The following is a 20,655-nucleotide window of genomic DNA, read 5'->3' as shown; positions in this document are numbered from 1 at the left end:
AAACGAACTGCTCCCATAGGTGTGACAAGAATAACAAGGTGTGCAGGTATGCAGTTGCTTGAAAGAAGAATCGACCAGACTACAAGAAAACATTCTGTAGATAAGATCATTTGAGTGTATGGGACCCAGTCATTTGAAACCTAATTATTGGACTACAGCTAAAAATAGACATACTAAATATTCAGGATTTATGCTGAAGCATTTCTGGATATAATGGATAGCTAGTCCCCCCCCCCCCCCCCAATTTGTCTCTTTAACACACCTAAATGATACTGTATATTTATTTATTTTCATGTATAACTTTGATGAAATGTGAAAATGGTACCCACAGAGATTGTTTGAAAACTAATTTTAAAAAATCCTAGGTCTTATAGATCTCACTATAGAAAATAAACAGTCAGGGATCCACTTAGACCAGCTTTCTTTTCTACATTGTAGTCACTCAAATGTCTCTTCAGATTGTGGGTGAAATGCATTGTTCTGCCTCCTTTAAGAAACATCTGAGGGAGGTTAGCTTGATAAATAACAGCTGGTTCATGATGACCCAGTGAAATTAGAAACTGAATGGAGATTTGAAGCCAGATATCTGCAGTCATAGTGTGATAGTCTAATCATTGTAGAACATTGGCTCTTTGCTGAGTAGCATTTTTCAGTTCCATGGTAGGGAGATTTCAAGATTTTATTTTTAAAGTATTTCTGTATCACTTCCCAGCTCACAAGGGCTCCCAAGGCGATGAACAAATAAAAACCAATTAAAACACAAAGATAAAAACATTTTTTAAAAACCACATTAAAATACTTTTTGAAAACTCCTAAAAGCAATCTAAAAACAGTCCTAGAATCCAGTTTTGAAACAATTAAATTTTTTACAGTAAATGCCACGTGGAACAGCACTGTTTCCACTGCCTGGTAAAAACATAAAAGAGATGGGCTCCACCTAAGTTCCTTTGGTAGGGAATTCCACAGGTGCTGCTGCAGAGAAAGCCCTGTTACATGTACCCACCAACCAAATTTCATCATGTTTATTTATTGAATTTATTCCCCACCTTTCTCCCAGGATGAGATTCAAGGGATTGGCTGCAATGGAACAACAGCTGATTTTGTAATAGGTTTGTTGGCAGCCTTCTTGGAGCAGTTGATGTGAAACTATCTTTTTATAAGTTCTTCTTCACTTTTTGATAGCCTTTGAAATTATTTATCAAAGATTATGGTTTTGAAGGATTTTTTTTTTTTTGGGGGGGGCTATTTCTTTATGATCCAGGCTCCAGAATGATCAAGTTGGCACATGATTTTTCAGGCTATGGGTATCAAAAATAGACCCTTACCTAAGTCTCCATGTAGTACAGAAGTAGCAGAGGAAGATTATCTGTGGTCAGAAGCAGATGGGCCAAACAAAGCGCCTTCCGGGTGCTTTGGGGGTGTGGTGTTCAAAAGGCGAACACCCCTAAAGTGACTGTAAGCCACTCTGGGATCAGCTAATGCAGCTTGAAACTGGCCTGAAAGAGCAGCAAAAAGCCACTCCTGCTGGTGACTCATTTGGGACCGTGGCAGTGCCAGCTTCGGGATTGTGGCGTCTGGTTGCCATCATCCCAGAGCAGTTGCAGCCGGAGTGGCCACAGATATTTCCATTTGACCTGTCTGTTTCATTCCTAAGTAAATAATCAGGTGCCTCCAATTTTCTGATTAAATCCAGCTGTGAATTGATATGGTTAGTTTGTTATTATATTTATATCCCTCCTTTCTACCAGAAATTGTTATGGTAGTCAAATTTAGAAATCCTCAAATACAACTATGATATTTAAACACATAATAAAAAACAACAACAAATCATCTAGACACTTAAGATTGTTTTTAGCATCCTCATTCTCAGCATCCTCATTCAAATGTCAAAGACCTGTCTTTGCATCCTGGTGAAATGTAAACAGGTGGAACTAACCTAATCTTCCTTGACAGAAAGTTCAGAGACTGGGAGCAAGTACTGAGACATCCATTCCTCACATTGCCACCAAATGAACTCTGATGCTAGTAGAACTGAGAAAACAGGGCACAAACTCAAAGTACACTGTGGTCTTCCAGGCATCTTGGTTCGAAATCATATAGGGATTTGTAGGTCAAAACCAGCATTTTGACTTGTGCTTGGAAACAAGCCCATAGCCAGTTCCAGTTTGCCATAACTATAGTCACATACTCCCTGTAATTAGCTTTCCAAATTTGGTCTTTTTCTAAACTTTTCTGAAGTAGCACTATATTCAGTATGTTATTATAGTCCAAACTTTGTTCAGATATGACACCTTCCAGGAACAACCAAGAGTTGGCACTCATGGCCATTGCTGAAACTCACACAGATTCAGGGTTGAATCCAAGAGCAGATCTGAGTCTACAGAGGGAATGTAACCCATTTCAGTACAGGCAGATTCTCTGTTTTCTGATCTTCCTTTAAATTGAGTAGGAACACCACTGTCCTCTCTTGGTTAAACCTCAGACTGTTTTCCCTCTTTAAGTTCTGCATCAGACCAAGCTCTTTTACCATCACTCTCAGTTATTGCATGATGACGGTCCCTTTCTTTAACCACCCTCCCTTCCTTATCGTCTGATTAGCTGCTATGTGTAATCTGATATGCCATACTCTTTTGCTGACATAGCCTTTTCTGATTTATTTTTTTATTGAACTGCCTATTTCCTGCACTGCTGGCTCTAAATGCTTCAGCTTCTTTTTACACTTTCCAGACATTTCCTGCCATTGCTGTTTAGTATTCCTTTGGATCAATTGCTGGGATTGTAGGTTGTTTATAATCAACAGGGAATCGTGTTATTTTAAATTCATTGCTTGGAAATCAGAATCGGTGGATTGTGAATTTATTAAATTCAATTCAGATTCACAGCCCATTAGCCTTAATATGAATTTAAATTAATTTAGTTCATTGGATTTGACTGAAATGTTAAAGGTGACCAATTTAGTTAAGTAGACAACAACAATCTTTAATTTGCTGTTTTACAATTCTCCAACTCCACCAAAATATATTAAATGTCTAAAAGCTATCTGCATGACGCCCCAACCCCCAGTTTAAGGCATTGCTGTGAAAAATCCAGTTCCTGCTGGTAAGTACAGAACATTGTCTTGTGTAAGTAGATGGGTCTGCAGTTCACTTCTATAAACACAGAATTTTTAAAAAATAGTTGCATTATTTTCTCCTTGACACATATTCTGCCTCTGACCATGAAAGCTTGTGTTTCATCTGGACTTTATGTTATTCCTTCAATGCTGATTGGTATAGCCATTTTACTCTTGTGAATGGGAAGTCTAACCATACCAGTGCAGTAGCTACTTGTGCCCTAACCATATGCTGCAAGAGATTGCATTGCTCAAAGCCTGAGTCAAGCCATGATTTTCTCAAGTTTGCAGATGGCATCAGAATTCAATAAAACACTAGATTCCTTTTTCTCTGCCAGTGTGTGTGCATCTGCCTTCAGGTCGCTTGTCAAGATATGGTGACCTCAAGAATTTCATAAGATTTTCTCAGGCAAGGAATGCTCAGAGGTGGTTTTGCCATTTTTTTCTTCTGAAATAGCCTACAGCAAAGCAATGACAAACCTCTGAACAAATTTTGCCCAAAAAAAGCCCCCTGTGATAGGTTTTACTTAGGGTTGCCAGAAATGACTTGAAGGCACACAGCAACAACCTGGTATTCAGGTTGCCAATTTTAATCCTTCCTCCATTTTCCCTTGCTTTATCTATCCCATCTTCATTTTTACAACTCAGTGTTCACTTTTCTCCCTTAGCCACCAAATCTTTATCTATTGTCAGCTTTTGCTCTCCCCCCACCTTGTCCTAACTTCATCAGAACAGACTCAGTTTCTCTAGTCTACTCATTTTTCTTAAAGTGGCTTCTGTTGCTAACTCAGGAATCTGCTGAATAGCAGACACTGAGTTGGGTCTTTGCTGGCTCACAACATCTGTTCAGTAGTAGCTAGCTGCATCATTTTTACATTTATAATAATAATAATAATAATAATAATAATAGGTTTTATTTATATACCGCCCAATCACTGGGAATCCGAGCGGTTTACAATAGAGGGGATAACAGACAGTTCCCTGCCCACAGGCTTACAATCTAAAAGACGCGACACAAAAGGAGAAGGGAATGGTGAGGGGGGAGGGAATCAGGTCCAGCATTCTTCTCTCCCTCTCAGGCCTGGACCAAGGCAGATGGACCGGAGGGAGGGCTCTTTTTCTTCAGGCTAGCCCCTGATGGAACTGGGCCAGCCTTCTCTCTCCCTCAGATGCCTCAGACGTAAATTTTCTAGAAATTCCAGAAACTATTAGGGGTATGAGAATAAAGTGTTAGTTTAGAAAGGGTGTTTTTTTATGTTAATAATAGAAAGATTTAATTCCATTTTCTCCATGGGTGGCAGAGATAGTGATACCTTTGTTTTATGATGGTTCAGTGTACACAAACTTTGTTTCATGCACAAAATTATTAAAAATATTGTATAAAATTACCTTCAGGCTATGTGTATAACGGGTAGGCAATCTTTTTGAGCCGGGGGCCAGGTTGCTGTCCCTGAGACAATGGGGGGGCTGAAGCCGGGGGGTGGAGCTTCCACCCTCCTGGGGCAGGGCCACATGCTGGGGGTGGAGCTTCCACCCTCTGTGGGTGGAGCAGCATGTGGGGGGCGGAGCTTCCACCGAAGCCCCGCAGGGAGGAGGAGGTATGTGCCCGCCCTCTCCTCTTCGGTCCCTTCCCTCGGCTGAATGGGCTCCAAGGGGCCCTTTCGGCTGAAGGGAAGGGAGGCCGAAGGGAAGGGTTTGGGCACCCGTCCCAGGCCCTTCCCTTCAGCCGAAAGGGCTCCAAGGGCCGTGGAGGAGCCCAGGAGGTGGCAGGCCGCTTCCGTGGGCCCCTTCTCAGCCCGTGCGGCCCCAGGCTTCCCTCCAGAGAGAGGGGCCTGGGGCCGCAAGGGCCGTGGGGGAGCCCATGGAGGCGGCAGGCCGCTTCCGCGGGCTCCATTTCGGCCCATGCGGCCCCAGGCCTCCCTCCGGAAGAAGATAAGAGGGGAATAGGAAGAGGAGGAAGAAGAGGGGAAGAAGAAGAGGAGGAGGAAGAAAGGAAGAAGAAGAGGAGGAAGAGGGGAAGAAGAAGAGGAGGAAGAGAGAAAGAAGAAGAGGAGGAAGGGGGAAGAAGAGGGGAAGAAGAAGATAAGAGAGGAAGAAGGGAAGAGGGAAAGGAGGAAGAAGAAGAAGAGGAGAAAGAAGAGCAGGAAGACAAGAGGGGAAGAAGAGGAAGAAGAGGAGGAGGAAGAGGGAAAGGAGGAGCCCTTGGAGCCCTGTGGGAAGGCTTCCTTTCCCCTCCTGGGCTCCAGCCAGGGACCCGGGCTGCCCGCGGAGCCCAAGAAGGGAGGGAAGCCACCCCAGGGGAAGGCTTCCTTTCCCCTCCTGGGCTCCAGTCAGGGGCCCTGGCTGCCCACGGAGCCCAAGAGGGGAGGGAAGCCGCCCCAGGGGAAGGCTTCCTTTCCCCTCCTGGGCTCCAGCCAGGGGCCTGGGCCCCCCGCGGAGCCCAAGAGGGGAGGGAAGCCGCCCCATGGGAAAGCTTCCGTTTCCCCTCCTGGGCTCCAGCCGGGGGCCCGGGCTGCCCGCGGAGCCCAAGAGGGGAGGGAAGCCGCCCCAGGGGAAGGCTTCCGTTTTCCCTCCTGGGCTCCAGCCAGGGGCCCGGGCCGCCCGCGGAGCCCAAGAGGGGAGGGAAGCCGCCCCAGGAGAAGGCTTCCTTTCCCCTCCTGGGCTCCAGCCAGGGGCCTGGGCCCCCCGCGGAGCCCAAGAGGGGAGGGAAGTCGCCCCATGGGAAAGCTTCCATTTCCCCTCCTGGGCTCCAGCTAGGGGCACGGGCCGCCCGCGGAGCCCAAGAGGGGAGGGAAGCCGCCCCATGGGAAGGCTTCCATTTCCCCTCCTGGGCTCCAGCCAGGAGTCCAGGCTGCCCTCGGAGCCCAAGAGGGGAGGGAAGCCGCCTCATGGGAAAGCTTCCCTTCCCTCTTGGGCTCCAGCGGCGGCAGGACCGGGCTGGTCCTCCACACCCCCACTGCTCTTAAAAGGCCAGGGGCAGCTTGGAAGCCAAGAGGCCTCCAGGCTGCCCTTGGCCCTTTAAGAGCAGCGGGGGGCGAGGAGGATGAGGCTTGCCCTCATCTTCCTCACCGCCACCACTGTGGAAAAAGGGCCGGGGGGCAGCCTGGAGGCCTCTGGGCCTCCAAGCTGCCCTTGGCCCTTCTTCTGCGGCAGCGGCAGCGAGGAGGAGGATGAAGCCAGGCCTCGTCTTCCTCCTCGCTGCCGCCCTTAAAGGGGCAAGGGCAGCTTGGAGGCCCAGAGGAGGAGGAGGCCTTGGCGGCGGTGGCGGTGGCTGGTCCTGCTGCCTCTGCGGGCCGCATACGGCCCGCCGGCCGGGGGTTACCGACCCCGGTGTATAATGTGTATATGAGACATAAATGAATTTCATTTTTTGACTTGAGTCGGGTCCCATCTCCAAGGTATCATATTGTGTGCCAAATATGCCAAAATCCATCCCCCCTCCTCCATAATCATCATCATTAGCACCATCCGAAATCTGAAACATTTCTGGTCCCAAGTATTTCAGATAAGAGATACTCAACCTGTAGTATGTTTTAGCTTGTAGAGGACAAATTTTGAAAAGTGAATTTAGACTTGACCGGATTTAAAGCTGTAAAGTCGCACTTTTATGTATCAGCAAAAAGCAGAGATTTGGTTATCATAATTTATCATTTAGACAGTTACGCATTTGTTTTTTAAAAATGTTTTCTTAGAGTCATAGTATTGGGTAAGTCTAGGAAGACTTTTAAAAATCCAAACAAATATGTACCGTATTTTCCAGCATGTAAGATGACTGGGCGTATAAGACAACTCCCAACTTTTCCAGTTAAAATATAGAGTTTGCGATATACTTGCCGTATAAGAAAACCCCTCTTCCAATGCACACCAATAAAATTTTTTTAAAAATCAGATTTGATTTCAATATGGTAATTTTAATTCAAATGCTTATGACATGCAGGTACTTAGAAGGAAAAGTTGTTGTATACAAAGCCTGCTTGGATTGAATTATATACAAAGCCCGCAGATGCTCCAATCTGGCTTGGTAGTTTCAGCACCCACCCAATAAGACAAAACCTGGCATATAAGACGACCTCTGACTTTTTAGAAAATTTTCCTGGGTTAAAAAGTAGTCTTATACGCCAGAAAATACAGTAACTGTAAATTATGATAACTACATCTCCGGGCAAAACAAGAAAATCATAATGGGCATCTCCAAATTTCATTAGAACTTCATAGAGTTTAGATTTTTAGAAACTGGATTTAAGATGAAAAAGGTCATATGTAACTACTCTAATCTGGAATGGGGAATCTGTGTTCTGAAACAAGTTTACACACACACACACACAGCCACTCTGGTTACAGATATACTATATATCCTTATTTATAAGTCTAGAAATTTTAGTCAAAAAATTGACCTCCAAAACCCCGGTCGACTTATCCATGGGCCAATGTAAATACTATACTTTAACTGTTAAGAACACCATCCCCGGTAAAAGGCAAGAGTCCTATCTGTCTTGGAAGCACTGACCTCTCTCTGCTCTCTCTCCCATTCATCCTTTAGTATGAGCCAAAACCATTATGTCTGCCAGAATTTTGTAGGTTCTTTGGCATTGTTTTCCTTTGCTTCATCATTTGGATCCTTTGTTGCATGCCCCTAAGTTTTACCCTCGACCTATCCAAGGGTCGTATCAAAATCCATAATTTTGCCCCCAAAACCTGCCCTTGACTTATACATGCGGTCGACTTATAGTTGAGTATATACAGGTATATTTCTATTGGAATGAGTGGGCCACTGGTTTATGTACAAGATGTGTGGCATACTGGAACCACACTTCCACTAAGTTCATCTAATTAAGAATCATGCATAGACAAAGTGATAGACACCACCTTTTTCAAGTTTGTTTTTACTGCTCTGGTTTATTTTCTTCCTGGTCATTTCCATGGAGGGACTGACTCTCTGTGGAAAGTAATGACAGTTGATTCTTTCCCCTCTCGTGTTAAGACAAAATGTATAGATGTATGTATAACTATAATGCCCATACTTACCCCATATACTTGACTATTAAGTCGACCTCATGTATAAGTTGAGGACAGATTTTGGGGATATGTTGAGGGTAAAACTTAGGGGCTTGTAACAGAGGATGTAAAGGATGAAGCAAAAGAAAATACAGACTTACAGAATTCCAGAGGCATATTTGTGCTCACCATAAAGGATGGATGGCTGAGACAACCGGGGGGGGGGGGGGGGGGTCAGTGCCTTTCACTGGGAGATGGTTCCTTTTTTAAATAAAAGTTAAGGTATGGTACTTAATTGAATTGTGGATAAGTTGGCTCCATTTTTGGGGTCAATTTTTTGACTAAAATTTCTAGATTTATACATGAGTATATGTAGTAACTTGATCTTTCTCCCCGTTGGTGTAGAATTCCTAAATCATTAAAGCATATCTTGAATTCAGAATGTGGTTCTGTTATTGTAGGTGGAACTGTCATGTGAATTGTGTGTTTCTGTAGGTTTCTTTAAACTGCTCTCAACTTTTCTCAAATTGCATTTTGAGTTCACAGGAGCTTACACAGTGGTTAGCACGTTCTCTAGGAATATGTTCTCCTTTGTCTGGCTCTGCTTCCCCCACCCTCCAAGTATCAGAACTACAAATGTTGTATTTTCTTGGATCCATCTGTTTTGGTCTTCGGAGCATATTTTTACCTTCACATACAGCTTGGCAAAGGGAGTATTACAGTTTGGATGTTTTGGAATTCATCCAAAATGATGCACTGAGCTATCTTGCCTCCTTCCCTCTCTCTTTCTTATGGCACAAATAATACTTAATGGTTAGAAGAAAATTGCCAGTTGCTGACTAAAAGCATTTATCTTATAGCTTCCATGACTTTTTTTTTTTTTTTTGGCTGTTCTCGCCCATGTCTTTTTGTATCCCAAAGTAGGTCAGTATCAAGAAAGGGTGGCTTCCTACTGTTTCAGCATGGTGTGCTAAATTCTCTCATTGTGCTATTGGCAGGAGATAACTTTGTTAGACTGGAATCTGAGTGCTTGAAGAAGCTGCTTTAATTAGTTCCACATTGATATAGAGGAGCACATGCTGTATGAAAACACATTTTGTTCAGATATTCATTCAAACGAAGACTGATGACTGAGAAAAGGAATCTCAACCTATTTCCTCAGCTCCCTTTCTAGATAGTTTCAGCTAAACCCCTAGCAGAGTAAGGAAACACCCAAGAACATTAGGAATTGTTTACATTATAAATAGGATAGTTAATGCTTGTTTGTCTGCTTTGGGTGTTGCCTTGATATGACATGCCAATTAAAGATCCACAGAACTGAGGCTGACACCTCGATAAGAAGTTCCTACATGTGACTAATCTGTAAATAAAGTAAGAAAAGGAAAAATATTACTAATACTTTTGAAAAACAAAGTATTATTGTTAGTTTTGTAGCCTAATAGTAACAATAGATAGCCGTGATATGAAACTTGCTAGCCAAAATTCATTGTAAATTGGCAAGATTAATTGCATTATATCCACATTCATTAAATACTGCCACACGTAAAAGTACTACATCTGGTTAAATTCCTCAATACCCAATAGAGCTTCGGAATTTGTTGTCATTTAGTGTGAGACTATTGCTTTTCTGATAGTTCTTTTGTTAAAAAATATTATTTTACTCATCTCTCTCTCTCTCTCTTAGTTTTCTCCTGTCATTGTTTTCTGCTTTCATCTCTTTCAAATAATTAGCACCGAGTTGGACGGAAGGTGGTATATGATCCATGGGCTTATCTGTAAGGCTTCCCTAATGGGCTGTGATCCAAAAGGGGGATTCATGAAAGGGTGAGGGGCCTACCTGTTCTGTCAAAGCTTTATAGTTGGCACTGCTGAAACTCTCACAAGGCAAGCTTCTTTTAAACTTGTTCAGGAGTCCATCACACCAGGCTTTGGGAGTTCCATTTATAAAAACCACCAAGAAATCTCCAGCTGTGGGTTCTTGACATATACAAAAAATAACTTCTGTGCCTCTCTGCAATGTCAGTGGTCTTATCCATTGAAGTTCCTTTTCAAGGAGTCTTGCTTTTGCATTCATATTATTCACTCTGAGTTTTCCTTGACACTGAATGTCACTATGGAAACTCATTAACTCCAGGTCTCAGCATGTATATTATCATGCCTGGCTGTGGTTTCTCAGATCAGTTTCCTTGAGAGAGCGTCACCTGCCATCCCAGAAGTAATGATACCATTATCCTTATATTTGGGGAACAGATTGGTGGGGTGCAAAAAGAGAGAATTATAAAACACATCAAACTGTGTTTTTGAAAAATTATAAATGCAGTATAGGCAGCAATTCTGTGCACACTTCTGACTCGACACGTATAGAAATGCACTAGTAGTGATGTAAGTGTAAGATTATTTATAATACACTTTTTTAAAAAAAAGAAGTTTTTAAAGCCCCTCTGATGAATCTGCAAAAGAAATACTGCAGCAGTTTCAGAAGAAATTGTATAACTCCTTGAAGGGAGTGTCTATGGGGCAAAACAGACAGCCCCAAAGGGCCGTCTTGAAGCCGCTCCTGAGAAGGCTGGATTAGGACTGCAGCAACCTCATGTCGCGGCCTCAATCCACTTTTTTGCCAGTGCAAAAAGAAGTGGCAAATTGCTGCTCCTTTGTGTGCTGGCAAAAAGCTGGCTTTTCCCACCCTATGTGGCTTTATGGTGCTCCTGAGGCATGCAGCATCTAAATGCGGTGCCACCAAAGTGCTCAGAAGTCGGCCCATTTGTGCGCAACCAGGCAGCATGATGCCGGCTTTTCAGCGACTTCAGAGCATGCGGCGTAAGCTGTTCAGATGGCGGTGCAAAGAGGCAGTCTGTTTCACCCCTAAGTTAGTTGCTTTGGGAACTACAGAGTGTAAGGAAGTATACCATGGTTTGTGCCATCAAGTGGGAGACCAAGGGCTGCTTGGAATTGTATCCCTTGCTTCTGAGAAAGGAAACAATAGCAAAGGGGATTTTAGCTTAGGTATAGTAGGCTTGAATGGCAGTGCATGCCCCATTTTGTTCCCCTCCATTTGCCCCCCGTGGACGGGTGAGAGACGCAGATTCCAAGTCCGTGAAAATGGAGGCACGATTGTATAAATAAATATAGATACTGTTATTGTTTATAATTTGTTATAATCTGTTATAGTTCTCCTAGAGGGTCATTACATCAGAAGCAAGATATAAATTTTCTATACAAATAACTATTCTTTCCTTCCAGGACGAATACATGAAGCTATGGTAACATCTCTAAATGAGGATAATGAAAGTGTTACAGTTGAATGGATTGAAAATGGCGATACTAAAGGAAAAGAGGTACTGATTGATCATTTCAACTGTTCAGAAGTTCTTGTATTTAAATATTTTGTTCTTAATTTTTCTACTTGAATAGGTAATGGGCATAATATTTTAAATAGTGCTGTATGGTTTTATGCTTGCAAGTTACCAAAATAAAATGTTATTTAGTGGTCATAACAATGTCATTAATAAATACATGAACTAATGCATGAACAAAAGAATATATATTTAAAATGTAGAACAAACTCTGGCTGGACATTTTCAGTTAGCCTTCTGTATCCATGGGTTTCTGGAACCAAACCCCAGTGGATGCCATGGGGCCACAGTATAGAGCAGGGGTAGGCAACCTGCGGCCCGTGGGCCGGATGCGGCCCGGCGAGGCCTTGGAACTGGCCCCAGCCCGGTCCTGCCGCCGATTGCCGCCGGGGCCTTTGGCCTCTCGCGTGCAGCGGCAAGGGGGACAATTGTCTATAGACGCCTCAGAAACATGCATTTATATTAACTTTTTTCCAAAAAATCAGCAATTTTTTTTGTGTGCCCTCCACTTTTTTAAAAAAAGTGTCCACCATTTGAAAATGTTGTCCTACATTTGTCCCGGTTTATTTATTTATTTAATTTTTTTAAAAAAAATTATTTAATTATTTATTTTTTGCCTTTGCGCCCCCCCCAGTTGTCTGAGGGACAGCAACCCGGCCCCCGGCTCAAAAAGGTTGCCTACCCCTGGTATAGAGATTGTTTTTGCATTTGTTTCTGATCTCTTAAAGTTATTGCTAATTAGAAATATCATCTCACTTTAGAGACTTTGGGCCGAAACAGATGGCCAAAAAGGGGCAGCTTGGAGCTGCCCCTTTTAGGCTGGATTGGGACCATGGCAAGTAGATGCATGGCCCCAATACAACTTCCGCCTCAAATAGGAACATAAAAAAACCACCCCTTTGCCTCTAGAGCTGGCTTTTTGCCGGCTCCTGGGTGACTGGCATTTAAATGCCATGCCCCCAAGCTGGTGTGTAATTGTTGCAGCTGCTTTTGTCTGGCTTGGGGACATGGCGCGTCTAAATGCCGCACGCCCAAGCCAGTGCGAAGCCAGCTTAACCTGGCCATCTGTTTTGGCCCATAGAAGTCTATCACAGAAATGCAGCAAATCAGATAACAGTGGCCTTTATAGCAGTATCTTGTCGACATTTAATAGATTGTACTAGTTAGACAGAAATAATAAAATGTGAAGAAAATGGCATCATATCAAACATTTAAGTAACAAAATGGTTCTTTATTTGTTTAATAATTTCTCCATACTTTTGATGCTTTTAATTGTAATGCTTTTTAGTAACCCAAGGTAGAATGAGTTAAAATGCCATCATCTGCTGAAGAAAGAAAACTTACAACATACAACCCTAAACATGCTGATTGAAACATGTGTTTCTTTACATGCCAGAAATTTACTTTTCTACATGTTCAAAGGAAATCCTACTGAAACAAAGGGAAATTTAGTTCTAATCTTAGAAGATCTTCTTTCTTATTGTGCTATGTCTGTGTTTATTCCAACAGAGCTGCCCCTCATTCTGTGTGTCTGTGTTTTGTTAAAATATGTGGCACACTCTCCTTCACTTCAGGAACATTAGAATAAGTAAAATGTGGGCCTCCAGGTGTGCAGATCCCAGTAGTTCCAGCTGTTAGAGCCAGTGATGAGCAATTATGCAAGTTGCAGTCCAACATCATCCAGAGGATCACAGTGGCCCACCTTGATCTATGTAGCAGAATTTCCTTGTGTCACATATTTGTGAGAGAGCAGAGAGATTGAGATCACAGCAAAGACATCTTTCCAGCAAAGAAGTCTTTTATTAAGAAAATTAAAGAAAAGGCAGTATATGGTTTAACTATTGAAAACTGCCTCAGAGAAGAAAGTAATAAATAAGATGGCAGCCAACCAGAGGTGGCTGCATGGTGATGTTTAATATTGTAGTGGTTTAATTCCTTTTTAACAGTTATTTTTGTAGGTTCTTAATTGTACTGTGTTTTTAGACTGGAAGCTGCTTTGAATCCCAATTTTTGGGGGAAAGTGGGGTACTGCTGCTACTGCCACTGTCACTGCTACTACTAATAATGTTCAGGTGTTCAGGAAAATATACCCTAAAGGCCCCAAGCACCATCTGATTTTTTAAACTAAGCAGGGTCAGCCCTGGTTAGTATTTAGATGGGAAACCACCATCAAATATCAGGTGCTATAGGCTATATTTCAGAAGAAGGAATGACAAACCACCTCTGAATACTCCTGGCATAAGAAAATCCTATGAAATTCACGGGCTTGCCAATTCGCCTGTTTTAACTATTTAAATCTGCATTCTTATTGTTTTGTTTATAGTGGAGGGAGAGGGGATTATGTATTGTGGGTTTGTTTTTATTACGTATTTTATTGTATTAATTGTGTTACTGTAACCTGCCTCGGGGGAGGCGGAATATAAATACATTATTATTATTAAGTCAGCAGGTGGCTAGAAAGCACGCGCGCGCGCACACAGAAGTAAAAACTGCAAAGATGATGAGAGGAGGAAGAAATAGAAAGTTACATCTTTTCTTCCTTAAGTTCTGTCCAAGGGCAAAGGCAGGGAAGTGACTATCCTTAGGGTGTATCCATAAAAGAGTAAGAAAGAGCATGCTTTATTCAGCCATAGCATTTTACTTGGGAAGGATTGGTAGGTGGGGCAAGGGGAAGACTGTGCTTAATAAGTCCAAGACTTTGCAGGACACTATGTAGAGGGTTGTGGCAGTTCTGTTCAGTAGGGGATGTTGGCAGGAACTGTAACTGCATTTTGTCTTGCTAGTTGACATTTCAAGATGAACTGGAGACCTTTGAGTTGATGTGATAGTGTTGAAACACCAAATGTGGGTGAACTGGTACTTACTAACAGCAAAACCATCAGACATGTTTGTTTAAAAGAAGAATATAGAACATATTTCATGTTGCCAAAAACAATCTGTTTTTCTTATATACAGATTGACTTGGAGAGTATATTTTCACTTAACCCAGACCTTGCTCCTGAAGATGATGATCCCAGCCCAGAAACCCCACCACCTCCAACACCTTCTGCTAAAGTAAACAAAATTGTGAAGGTTGGTGAAACATAATGTAATTTGATTGAATTCGCCATTGTTCAGTTGGCAGATGTTATTTGACATTTTTAAAAAATAAGGTTTAACAGTTTTCTAATTTTTTGAGCAATACATATAAACAATGCAGTAAAAAATTCTTTATTTTCCTTTATCAGTGCAACAAAGCACTTGACGTGAGTGAAGTGGGAAATTGTAATCCCTTATAAACTTTGGTTATAGAAAGTAATTTATTACAAATGACTAATTATCAGAAGGGGAAAGCAGTGCTTTGATTTAGGGTATCCTTTACCCCCAGATTTATCATCTTTATTGAGGCAAGGAACATATTTCTCTCTGCGCAGAGAGTATTACCAGGAGGTTCAATGTGTTCTGTAGTAAATTACATCTATGGACTAAACTACATGCACTGCTAAATGTGTTGGTTTAATTTGCACCATTGTTTTAAAAAAGGCAAATACATTGAACATTTTTTTACATTGAACCTCATTTGCCATTTTGGTACACATTTCCCAGTTTGAATAGATTCTTGTTGTTGTTATTATTCTTATTATCATCATCACCATTTATTTATATAGTGCCATCACTGTACATGGCATTTTACAAGTAAAAGAGCAACATAACAAGCAAAGTAAATAGGTCCTTAGAAGTAGTATTTTAGACGTATATTGCTTGAAGCAGAGTAAGGGGACTTTATGAAATTATGCATTATGATGACTGGTTGCTCCTCCTTATCTACTAAAGATAATCTTCACACTCCTTTTTCTGTCTGAAAAAAGGACAGCAGATAAGAAATTATAGCATGTCTGTCTTTCTCTAGAATCGAAGAACTGTGGCTCCTTCTAAAGTTGAAGCCCCTTCCAGAGACAACAGAGGTAATTATTTTCAGCGTAGCAGACAAAAATAAGATGCTATAAATTCCAGTTAAGCTATCCTGTTCTAACAACAAAACCTTGTACCTTTTTCTCACTGTAAGAACACAGTCCAATATTATTGTTTTTTGCACTGCACTCAATCAGGTAAGATAACCAGCAGTTCAATTGGAGTTACTAGTTCTTGATTTTTTGCTGTATGTAGACTGCTGTGAGAATAAGGTCCTTTCTTCTTTGTCTCTTGTGTAGTCTCACAATTGAATTCTGTGTCTGTGTAGTGAATACTTGGAACAATATAGAGTTCTTGGGAGAGAGGAAGCATGTCTGCCCCTTCCAGCTACCAGAGGAACAGCAGCAAGGCATGGGACAAATGATTTCCTGCTCAGTTATCTCTTGATACCACAGTAGCAGCTTTGTTGAGAATTTGCTCTTTTAGTTTTTCTCTCTGAATAAAATGGGAAAAAGTGAGGGGGGGGGGGAGGAATTTAGCATCACCTTTAAAACTGATTTATATTTCAGCATGAGCTTTTCTGACTATCATTCCACTTCTTAAGATACAGTGGCAGAATGATAGTAAAGCCTCAGGTTGTTAAGCATATTTATTTAGTTGTGGGAATGCGATAGGATATAATAGAAGCCAGAAAGATGCAAATTGTGACCCTCTCCCTAAATCTTCAAAGGGCTGTGTGAAGTGATACAGGTCTTTCAGACCTTTAAAGTGGTCAGTTACTATTGACATATGAAAGCAATAGGTCTGTTTACCAAAAGTCAGTTCCTTTAAGATCAAAAACTTCTCCGAGGAGATTGTAGTATGTACAGTTATGAGGACTAGTGTAATTACATGGAATGTGCCATGGAACCATTTTATTGTTCCTTTTTCTGCTAATGGATTGAAATCTTTGACTATTTAGCTGTTTCTCTTTCCAATTTTATTTTGAAATTTCTTTGTTTGAACTGCTACCTGTAAATCCCTTATTGTATATCTGGGAAGATTGAAATGTTCTGCCACAGTTTTTTGGGCACTGCCATTTGTAATGTCAGATTTGTGTCCACTTACCTTCTTGTATAGAGGCTGTCCTGTTCATCCAATATTAGGTGCTGAGGGTCATTGTTGATATACAATGATGTGTACTGTATTATATTGGAAGACGAATATGTAAATGTACCTCTGACATTCTGTAATATTGCTCCCAGGGTAGATGTGGACTGAGTTTGCATCTGAGTTTGTTGCAGGATCTTATCTCTGTATTATCATCCATGTTATGTATCTTGTTGTAAGTGAGAGGTTAAGATTTGGAAGTTGTCTGTAGGACAGTAAAGGTCTGCCTCACAGAGCTTATGAGAAGACTGTATAGTCTCCCCTGCATTTTTGCGGGGGATCCATTCCGGACCCCCCATGAAAACAAAAAATTGCAAGTATTCAAGCTCCATTAGCTTGAAAGGCCGCATGCTCCCACACACGGCCATGTGCATGCACCCTGGGAGCATGTGTAATTGCGTCCCTTGGAGCTTGCAGTTCACGAAAGATCGAGGGATGCGAATGGCAAGACTGCGAACGCCAAGGGACAAGTGTATTATTTTCCATAACTGCTTGTAACTTGTTGATAATGCCTTTGAGTGATCTCAGTTGGGGTCTGTAGGTGACAACTACAGGTTTTCTGTTTTTGGTCCGTCTTGTAATCCCTCCATATTTGCGGCTTTGATATTTGCGGATTTGATTATTCACGGATTTCATTAATATGTTCTCTCTAGGACTGTCTAGGTCCTCCAGTGCACTCTGTGGTCAACTTCAACTAAAAGTTGCACTGAAAGACCATTTGTAGCTACTCCAGTACCATTCTATGGTCAGTGTATGTTGGACATTGACCACAGAGTTGCACTGGAGGACCTAGAGATTCCTAGAGAGGTGTCTTCTCAGGTAAAAACAGTGTTTTTGTTATTTGCGGTTTTTCCATATTAACAGGTCTTGGCCCCCTAACCCTAGCGAATATGGAGGGACAACTGTAGTTTGTTTCTGGGTAGCAGTATTGTTGTTTGAGAAATGTCTACTGCAAATCCAAGAGTTTTGAGTCTGTGTTGTGGGTCTGTGCAGATGTGTTTATTTTGAAGGGCTTGGCTGTAAGCAATAGATTTGGTAGTGTGTTCTGGGCAGAAGCAGGAAGCATATAATTGGGTGTAGCTATCAGTGTGTTTTTAATATAGCATATAGCTTAGAAGACAACATTGCTGTCAAGAAAGTGAATCTTGACATCATTTTCACAAAAAGTGAAAGTGAATCTGTTCCAGGCTCAAGTTACAGGTGAGGTGGAAGTTGTTGAAATCCTGGTGAAATATCTCAAGTGATTCCTTTCCACGAGTCCAAATGATAAAGATGTTATTGATGAATCTCAGCTAGAAGAAAGGTTTCTGTTTGCATGTGATGAGTAAGCTTTGTTCCAGGTCAGCCTTGGTGATGTTCACATACTGTGGTTCCCTGAAGGTGCCCATAGCAGTACCACTGAGTGACTTTTTTCTCTGAATTTTTGCCCGTAGCTTCAGAATCTTGTGTTATTTTGCTTTTAAATCAAATGAAGCATAAATTTCATGTTAACTTAATGGTGAGGTTTTTTAAATTGTTTTGTTCTGTTTTAACTTATTGCCACATATCTATAATGCAGTGATTCACATATTGAGAAGGTTTGTGTTCATAAGAGAAAGTTCACTAATTAAGATAGACATAATTTTCTTACTTAAAGCTACTCTGATAGGAATTGAGTGGGCCAAACTGCTTGTTGTCATGTTTCATTGCTTGTCCCTGGTAGATTTCTACTCTGGCTCTCTGCAGCTATCTTGGTTGAACTCTTGGATGTCTTGGTTTTCTAATTTTTTTTCATCCTAACTTTCCTTTGATATCCTTTATTAGCCCATCTTCAAAATTCAAGAAAGCAATTGAAGATTGTATTTATCTCAAAGTAATGGATGGATAGGAGTTTAGCTCTCTGGCTACATCTGGGTGGGAAAAATGTGGGCTGCATGCAAGCTCCCAATCTTCTTTATCTCAACCCCAAGTCACCCAAACTGCTGCAAAAACTCTGAAAAATGTAGTGGTTTGTTTTGAACCACAAAATGCAAAGAAAGATGGAAAGGAGACATTTTTAAACTTATAACTGAAATTGGAATGCCATTTCTGGTCATTCAGAATGTGCTAGTGCAGCACACCAATGTGAAAAATGGTCATCAGAACTGTTTCCCACACCATGTTCTAGATGTACATGCCATAGTCCCTATATCACATCATCAAGTGTGTTTGGAATCTGTGGATTCTTTGCTTCAACTCAGATGGTTTAAAGCTGTCAAAAACTGTTCCCACATTGGTACTGATACTCTGTTTTCCTCTGCTACAGTGGAACCTCGCCATAAGCGGGGGATCCGTTCCAGATCCCGCCGCGTATGGTGATTTCCGCCTATGCTCGAGCCCCATTGTAAACAATGGGGCTCGTGCACGGCGGCGAGCGAGGCGCAACGGGTGCACATGCCCATTCAATTGAATGGGACACTCCGCCCCGCGCGCGCCGGCGGCTTTGAGCACCTATGCTCAAAGCCGCCTATAAAAAGACGGCGTATGCGGAGGCTCCACTGTATATGCCTTGCATTGCAGCATAAAAATTAGGCTGCCCATTTATCTTGGACAGGCATTTCAAGCTAGATTCTCTTGTGACAGTGGGAAGAAAGATGATACCTTACTCCATTAAGGCTTTGCCACAATGATAGAGGATTCATGTTTGTTTTCAAGGGGGGGGGGGGAAGCATCTTACAATGAAGAACAGAGCCACTTGCGATATCTTTTCCCTTAATCTCTGCAGAGACAGATAAACAATTCTGAAGGTATGTCAGCATCATTCTGTTCAACTGCTGTATTTGAGAGGACTATTGTATTCCAACTCTAAGGTAATTTTGGGTTCTTGGGCGAATAATCTGTATTCCTTCTACATCTTTGGGTTTGCTGTCTTCACAACCAGCTTCAGCTTGGATGTTTGTCTCAGCTTCAAAACTGCTTGTCTCATAATAATAGCTTTTGGTGACCAATGTAGGGACATATGACACTTCATATGTCAGCCCCCACTTAGCACATGTTACCACCAATCTGTGCTTGCCTCATGCTCCATATGCTAGTTTTGGTGCAATTCTTCACATTATGTGCACTTAGTATCATATCCTACATGCTCACTTCAGTGTCTGCTCTTCTTCAGACTGAGTCAGAGAATAACTCCCAACAGACTCATGATAGCACTTGGGAGCACTTACCAAATCATTCCATGTGAGATGGTAAAGTATGCATTGCCTACTGAAGTCCTTAGTACTCAAAGCAAATTATATATATATGGATTGCCTGCTGAAGTACAAATGACATGTATGGCATAGTGTCTTGAACATAAAATTCAAAGCCAATATGTCCACTTAGGGGCTCTGTACTCACAACGTCTCTCTTCTGAATTCTATTTTTCTTCTTTATATTCTCAATATTGATGCAAGTAGCCAAGAATTTTTATTGCATACCCTTACCATTCAATACTTCTGGATTAGATAATATGCACAATATATCTGAGGAAAGTTTCTATTTTTTGTTTATATACATTAATCCAAATTTCTTTCTGGCAAACACGGAAAAACATCTCAAATTATCATTTATTGATAAAGATGGTAGAAAACCTTCTGTGGTAGTATTCTGTTGTTCACTTGCCCTTCCCCATATGAAACTATCAAGTTTGTAATGGTAAAATCATCAGTATTTTCCTTGGACTGTTTATCATTAGTCTCCGTCAGTATATACCCTGTTCTGCTTTTATGTAGTGTCAATATCTTTGTTCATTCCCCAAAGGTTTGGATGGTGTCTCTTACTGACATTTTGCTGTCAGTTTTCAGTGGATCTTTAAGAGGTCCATTCCCACATAGGTTGTTCTATAGCATCACAGCCTCTTCTGTTTTGGCTTTGGGGATCATAATTCAATACTAAATTCTTTTGTATGATGCCGAGAGTCTTAATAAGAAGAAACCATTTGAGTTTTTATCCTTATATGACAGAGTTGGTCCTTCCTAACTGTTAAGGTCTGTTCATTTTTTCAGTGGTTCTTAACCTTAGGTCTTCTGGAGATTTTAGACTTCAGCTTGCAGGAGGCATAGTCAATGGCCAATAATTCTGGGATCTGAAGTCCAAAATATTAGGAGACCCAAAGGCTGAGATCCACTGCTGTACTTAGTGTTATGATTTTTAAAC

General features: G+C 41.6%; 1 protein-coding gene across 6 annotated transcripts in view; it reads left to right on the top strand.

Moving 5' to 3' along the window:
• The window catches only part of KIF2A (kinesin family member 2A), an 81,140-nt gene that overhangs the window by 15,850 nt on the left and 44,635 nt on the right, over nucleotides 1–20,655 (top strand). For all 6 annotated transcript variants that reach the window (XR_016277762.1, XM_089495267.1, XM_089495283.1 and 3 more), the window contains exons 2-4: nucleotides 11,348–11,442; nucleotides 14,416–14,532; nucleotides 15,350–15,404. Coding sequence is in view for 5 of the 6 variants with exons in the window: in XM_089495267.1 (XP_089351393.1) it covers nucleotides 11,348–11,442; nucleotides 14,416–14,532; nucleotides 15,350–15,404 (267 nt within the window). In the remaining variant the exon portion in view is untranslated. The remainder of the gene's footprint in view (nucleotides 1–11,347; nucleotides 11,443–14,415; nucleotides 14,533–15,349; nucleotides 15,405–20,655) is intronic.

Source organism: Sceloporus occidentalis, unplaced genomic scaffold (assembly GCF_023333645.1).
Source record: "Sceloporus occidentalis isolate IW3139 unplaced genomic scaffold, rSceOcc1.0.p SCAF_1, whole genome shotgun sequence".
Taxonomy (NCBI): Eukaryota; Metazoa; Chordata; class Lepidosauria; order Squamata; family Phrynosomatidae; genus Sceloporus; species Sceloporus occidentalis.
Note: the sequence above shows the minus strand (reverse complement) of the source record. Positions and strands in the feature narration are given on the sequence as shown.